The 7,500-nt window shown below is 43.1% G+C and overlaps 1 protein-coding gene across 1 annotated transcript in view; it reads right to left on the bottom strand.

Moving 5' to 3' along the window:
• exoc6 (exocyst complex component 6) overlaps positions 1–7,500 on the bottom strand; it is an 84,717-nt gene that overhangs the window by 42,978 nt on the left and 34,239 nt on the right. The window contains 1 exon segment of the mRNA XM_079492230.1: positions 1,064–1,147. Coding sequence (XP_079348356.1) covers positions 1,064–1,147 — 84 coding nt within the window.

Raw genomic sequence — 7,500 nt, 5'->3', positions numbered from 1 at the left:
ATGTGCTGTCAGCTACAGCCACCATAGACAGAAAACCCTCCATGTGCTGTCAGCTACAGCCACCATACACAGAAAACCCCCAGTGCTGTCAGCTACAGCCACCATAGACAGAAAACCCCCAGTGCTGTCAGCTATCACCACCATAGACAGGAAACCCTCCCGGTGATGTCAGCTACCACCACCATAGACAATGCTCTATTTCTCTTCAAATATTCGGCCGTTTCCAGTCTAAAAAAAACAGCTAGCGAGAATCGGCTAAAGCTAATGTGATCATCGTCTATTTAAAATGCACATACTCATACTGTCTGTACGAAAGGATGAAGATGTCATGTTTTGCTCACTAATCAAATCCTATAAGCCTGATTTATACTTTGTTGTGTGTTTATTCAGACTTCTGTGGCTGTTACATGTATTAAATGTGTTCAAAGGAGCACCCATTTTCAACCTTATCTTCATATAATGTTGTCCTCACCAATGCTCATTATAAGATGGCACAATTTCTGTCTACTCACTCTGCGTCTAAAGTACCAATGGCATCATCGAAGGGGACTCCATCACTTCTTGCGTTAACTCATTGGCTGCCCGACTTGACCCCCCCGCTAGACCCCCGCAAACACACGCTAGATGTGCATGTGTTTGGTTAGACATACCAGTTATGAGTCTGACACCCCACCAAAACCCTAACCTAACCCTAACAGCACACGGACGCCAGTGCACCACGGGTGATTTTTAACCCGCCATGGGTTACTTTCAAACCGCAGCACATGTCAGGAGCCACAGGTGATTATTAACCCGCAGCACATGTGATTTGTAACCGGCAGCGCATGTCGGGAGCGACGGTGTTGTCGGACTAATGACTGCAGGACTGTTGGTATGTCTAACCAACATATGCACCCCCAGAGGGCGCTGCCTGCCTCGTCTGCAGCCGCATGGATGCCTTACTCCGAAGACCACCAGCAGCAAAGTGTCAAGTGTGTGCGTGTGTGTGCGTGCATGTGTGCGTGTGTGTGTGTGTGCGTGTGCACGTGCGTGTGTGTGTGCGTGTGTGCATGCCGTGGCTCACCATGTTAGCCTGTGGTTGCAGCACCAGCCTGGCCTGTTTTTTCCTCTGTTTCCTGTAGTAGTTCTCAAACGTTTCCCGGTCTCCCTGCGGAGAAAACACATTCCAGCGGTTTGAACGACGACGACGATGTGATGTAATGGTAACTCAGATGTACGTCTTCAATCATTCATTCATTCCAAATGAGGCAAGCTGAGCGACCGCACAGCACACAGTACTGTACATTCATTCAGTTGTGCTGTAGGGCAGAAACCTCCCATCTTCATATTTTCTGTGTATGATTGCTCTACTAGATCATCCCACAGAGTCGCACAAAAGCATCAAAAGTAGCTGATCAGCAATTGGAAACGCGTGGAGCTTGTCGATTTGTTACTTTCGCTATTTTAGCATTTGAATCCTGAGAAGAGATGTTATACTATGTTATGTTATACTGTTATACTAACTATACAAAAAGTTACGAATTATTATTGGTATAGAGTAGGGCATTAAGCAACTAGTCAATCCACTAGTCGACCTTGTTGGTACTAGTTGACTAGTTGATTAAAAAAGGGGTGGGGGGGGGTTCCCCTATTGTGTAGGCCTCAAGATCAGGTAGATTATAGTTGGTCACCAATGTACACAGTTTTTAAATGTACAAATATTTATTTCCAAAACAAAAAGATTTTTTATTTTTACATAGTCGACTAGTAAACTAGGCAACTAGTCAACTAGTAAAAATTACTAGAAGTGAATGCCCTAGTATAGAGGGTATGCGTGTGACATCATCATCAAACCCGGGAGTTTGTGTCCCCTACGGTAGGTAGTGGTACCCTCACAAAAACATGCAGTAATCCTGGTCTCTTAACTGCCTCCCCCTGGCCAGCGCCTGATGGAGGGGAAAGGAACTGGTTGGAATAACGTGTTCCTTCCACGCGCTACGTCCAACCAGGGAAACTCCCCCCTGTCAGGTGTAAAGGAGCAACTTGGACACTCAGGCATGAAGGAAGCATGAGTTCAAGTCCGTTGCTCTCCATATGTCCCCCATATATGGAGACTAGGTTGGTGGAGGGTGTGTAGAGCCCAGGATCACATTAGATAATTGACACGGGTGAAAAATGGGTTACAAAATCGTGGGATAAAAAAAAGAGTTTTGCAGCAACGCCAACTGAGTGGCAAAAAACTACTTTCTGGCCTTGACAGCCCATTCATCCGAACAGAAAAGCTGTATTTGATTGCATTAAATGATGATAAATGACATTAAACTCACTTTGTCACTCACTTTGTCACTCGATTTGCCATTCACTTTATGCATGTGCATACTCTCTATTATTTTGTTTACTGCACACTAATTTACCAACACAGAGACCCTAAAAAGAAATTATGTTTATACCTGCCATTTATATTTTGGCTCACCTTTCCCTAAAGAAGACCTTACAGGTCGAAACGTTGGTTTCTGTTAATAAACGTCCAGCATCGTGGCTATGAGTGTGCAGCCTTTTTCTTCTTTGTCATTGTTCATCGCCTTAGGCCTTTAGCACCTCATTAATATTGGTGTGCGCCCTTCTCCTACCTATTTATCGGATCATTATAGGTGAAAATGCCTGCAGTTTCCCATAGCCCGAGGGGACGGGACGGTCGGTTGAGACTGTGATTGGTTGAGGCACAACACTCAAAGAAAAACTTCTAAATAAAGTCAGCAAAAAAAAAAAAAAACGTTCTAGTCGATGGAACAAAGACATTTTCAACAGTGGCCCACATAATTCTTTCCACCATCCTTCTTGCAGTCAAAATACAATTAAAATACTGGATCTTACATAAACATAGCACCATAAAGTAAACTGTAAACATTAAACGTGAAGAGCAATCAAAACTAAGCCCTAGGTCTTAAATATTTTCAAACCACAGTCATACCAGGTTGCTGGCAGATACTAAAGATTTCCGATGCATGATGCAAGCTTCGTACACAATACGATTACAATATATTTAGTCTAGTGCATTACCTAATAATTTATCTTTTTGATTTATCCATTTCACTATCAACTAACAATCTAGGACAAATTTGCTGAGACATACACACACCTGAGGCAAAGCAGAGAATCTGCAACATTTTTTGGCACACTCCGTTGTACTTCCCTCCAATTACAATAACATGGGACCTCGTAGCCTCATTCCAAGGCCTATGATCGATTGGGCTCAATGAGCATCCATTTCAAAGAACACGCTGAAAGAAATGACGGCTGCAAAGGCTTCGTGTTTTGAGGGAAACAAAAAGTGCCACAGCTTTAAAAGATGTGTTGGACATATCCTTAGTTACGTCAAGAAAGGCTCAATATCTCAAAATACAGAACCACTTTCAAACTGGCATCACAATTCTTTGTAAAAAAAAATCAATAAAAGATAAAACAGCAGACGTACAACAAAGTATAAAAGGCTAAACCACTTACATTGCAACAATGCATTCAACCCTTTACGCAGATTCAGATGTTAATTTAACTCTGAACTCTGTGGAAAACAGGGAACCTATTAGCTAACGCATATGAGGACATAGAGTAAGTACCATGCATTGTTGTGTGCTGCCAGTACAGAAACTGACTGAATAAACCATTAATCCATAATCCAATAATGTAACTACTTTACGGTCAAACAGTTGCTGAGATAATACAAAGTCGATGACTCGATGTATTTCTGACATGACCTTCGCTTCTCTCTCTCTTTTTTTTTTTAACTCTTAGCCTGCCGCCATTAATTAATCCCTCGATTGCGTATTGCCATGGTTTAATCACGCGTGACACTTACTTTGAAGAGCCAAATATCCGTATCGCATTTTACTATGAAACCATTCCGTGTGTGTTGACGAAGCTGGTGCTCGTTCTCTCGGTCGGTGGTGGAAAAAGTGGACCGCGAGTATCACAGCGCCTGCTACAGGCCGTTGAAAACGCTTGTCTGGGACAAAGCATCCTCTGCAATGTCGCTTCTGTGAGATAAAGCCGTCTGAAAACAGAGCCGGCAATGTTAGTGGATGCGCGCGCATTTTCAAAATGGCCGCGCCCATTGTGTCAGAAGCATAACAAAGCTAACGGACGGTAGATTTCGATACGATCGTATTAAAACATGCATTAATGAATACATCGCTGTTAAAACGGCTTTTCCGTTTGTGGCAGGCTACAAGATTCTACGTGTTAATATTCCTATGTTCCTGGCGGGTAAACGATTAATAGTGGAAAAGCACTCAGTCGACCCGCAGACAGGCAACGGAGGCCAAAGCCAACAGTACCCGAGGCAGCCCCACCTGTACTGGGACAAGTCAGAACCCACCCAGTCACATGACTGATTAACCCATTCAGGCCTGACCTCGAAATTTAAAAAAAAAAATCTTCTAAATCCTCCAGTTTTCTGAAATAAATATTTTCGCGATTTTTCAAAAATAGCAGACCTACAAGCTCATAGCGCGCCACCGAGTGGCGCGCTATGAGCTTGTAGATCTGCTATTTTTCAATAGCTAAATTATAACATAATGTTTAAAACACCAAAAGGGGTTCCCGCCCAAAATGGGTTAAAATACACAACTACACCGTGCAACCCAGGAGTGCTTATTTAACTCAAATGGAACCATTTGCACTGCACTCTGAGTGAAACGAAGACTGAGGATTTTGCCGCGTACACTCTCTTGAAACCGCGCCGACTGTGAGGTGAGACAAAAGGCAGGAGGGTGGGAGGGAGGGAGGGAGGGTGGAGGGAGGGAGGGAGGGAGAAAGCGATAGAAAGCCGGGGGTGCAGCGAGCAACAGGTAGATGAGAATGGGAGTAAAGCCTAATTTATACTTTAGTTGTGTGTTGGTGTCGTGCTCAGATCTACAAGCTCAGTAAATAGCAGATGTACAAGCTGGTGAGCTTGTATATCTGCTATTATTCACGGCATGCAACGACAGCATGCAACAACAAGGTATAGATGAGGCTTTAGCAGGAGAGAGAAGAGTGGGGAGACAAAGGATTAGGGCGAAGAGCCTCAGGGGGTTGAGATGACAGTGATAGGCTGAGATCATTGTCATCTTGAAGCTGTTGTCCTGGACAAACGTCACTAATGGCTCTTTTCCACTAGAACTTCACAGATTGTGAAAGGTTTCAGGATAAGGAAATTTCTATGTTGTTAGCCTTTATAGTCGAAAATAGGCAGAACACGTTTACACAGAACAGGGACCTTGGTTTAACCCATTTTCTAAATAAAATAAAGTCTTCTGAAAGAATATATATTCAAAGATTTGTGCTGCATTTTCACGATTTTTCAAAAATAGCAGATCTACAAGCTCATAGCGCGCCACCGAGTGGCGCGCTACGAGCTTGTAGATCTGCTATTTTTCAATAGCTAAAGTATAACATAATGCTTAGTTAAAACACCAAAAGGGATTCCCGCCCAGAATGGGTTAAAAAAATAAAATCCAAATGTACTGTGTGTAAATTTCCCCAAATGTTTGTTTGTTTTCTATTCAGACATAATCTTGTGGTAAGCATGCATTCTGTGTGAAGGAACCTCTTTAAAAAAAAAAGCGACGCCCCCCGGGCACGTTTGTCTCTGGCATTTGAGACACTCCAAGTTGAAACACATACTGTTTCATGCTTATGAGGTCACTATAGCCCCAGTCCAAGTCATTCAGAGGTGTAAACTGATATAAATATTTACTTTGTGTTTGTGTATGTCTGTATTCGAACACCTGAATGTAAAATTAGTGACATGTTTCTTTAATGAAAGTGTGTGTGTGTGTGTGTGTGTGTGTGTGTGTGTGTGTGTGTGTGTGTGCGTGTGCGTGTGTGTGTGTGTTTGTAGACTCTCTCGTGAGCGTGTTACAAAGAGAAAATGTCAAATTCCAGATTGTTGTTTTTTTTCTGAATCAACTTTGTGTACTGTATGTGAACCCTTTGTGTCCTCTGTGTGTGCCTGCTTGTGTATGCATGTGTGCATGTGTGCATGTGTGCGTGTGTACATGTGTGCGCGCGTGTGTGTTCTTTGCAAGCCCCTGTAGCCCCTCTTGGCCCAGTCAGAAGTCTGTCTTCTCTCATTAGTGGGGACTCTAGTCAGGGAACAGAAATGTGTGGGTGTGTGTGTGTGTACGTGCGTGTACGTGCGTGGTGTGCGCGTGTGTGGGTACTGGGTGTGTGTGTGTGTGTGTGTGTGTTCCCCCCATTGACTCCGCCAGTCACCAATTTAATCACTTGCTGTTCGTGCGCATCATGAATGGAGGCAGCTCTACACTGTTCCACCGTTTTGTTTTGCCACGAAAAAGACAAGGTTACCGCCCGGTCAGTCCTATTAGACCACTGCAGTGTGTTTCTTTGTTTCTCTGTGTGTAAGTGTGTGTGTGTGTGTGCATGTGTGTGTGTTCGTGTGTGTTAACTACTTAACCCTAATGTCTGTTATTTGGGCATATCATTATAGGTGAAAATTGTTAAATAATAGCCGCTATATATAAGTATACAATTGTGCTTTTAAAAAAAAAACGAATTTAAACAGTGGTTAACATCCCTATTTGACATGCCTCAACTTCACAAAAATCGCCTGAATATCAAAAGAAGCTAAAGGACTTTAAGAATATAAACTTTGATGCTTTCAAATATATATACATAGATGCTTTTAACCCATTTTGGGCCGGGAACCCCTTTTGGTGTTAGCATTATGTTATGCTTTAGCTATTGAAAAATAGCAGATCTACAAGCTCGTAGCGCGCCACTCGGTGGCGCGCTACGAGCTTGTAGGTCTGCTATTTTTGAAAAATCGAAGAACGACTGACAGAGAAACATAGCTTTTTCAGAAAACTGTCAGGATGTAGAAGACATTTTTAGAATGTGATCTCAGGGCCTTTTACAGTAGGTGATTAACAGCAGGCATATCTGCAGCTGCATGCATGTTCAGTGGAAGTGCACGATGGGCAAGACCTACGCTGTAGAGTGCATAATGGGAAGTGCTGGAATTTGGCGGAAGTACCACTCAAGGAAATTACGTTGACGCTTTATAAATCGGTTTACATTCTCCGTGAATGAAACACGTGTCGTGATTGGTCAAACAATATCGTATTGGGGGAAATACATCTGACGGCTGTTCCAGCCCGACACTTTGCAGTCTCTGCCTTATATGGTTGTGACCAGGCTTTTCTCTTGGCAGATGAGTAAGACTGGGACTGAGGCTAGGGGAAGCGTAACACCGGGGCTCCAACTGTTCAACTGTTAGATTAGTGATTCTCAACATTTGCAATTCCAAGGACCCCAAGTTTGAAGTAATTTGACTTGTTTTCAAGTCTTGAAAGCAAGAATAATGATTTGTAGGGCTCTGAGTCATGGTGATGATATTGCAATATATGATATGATATTGCGTGCGCTGCGCACACAAGGCTGCATAATATTATTATGCATAACATTATTATGCAGCCCTGGTTTATGCGCACGTGTGTGTGCGTGTGTGTGTGTGTGTGT

The sequence above is a fragment of the Electrona antarctica genome (genome assembly GCF_951216825.1).
Source record: "Electrona antarctica genome assembly, chromosome: 22".
Classification (NCBI taxonomy): Eukaryota; Metazoa; Chordata; class Actinopteri; order Myctophiformes; family Myctophidae; genus Electrona; species Electrona antarctica.
Note: the sequence above shows the minus strand (reverse complement) of the source record. Positions and strands in the feature narration are given on the sequence as shown.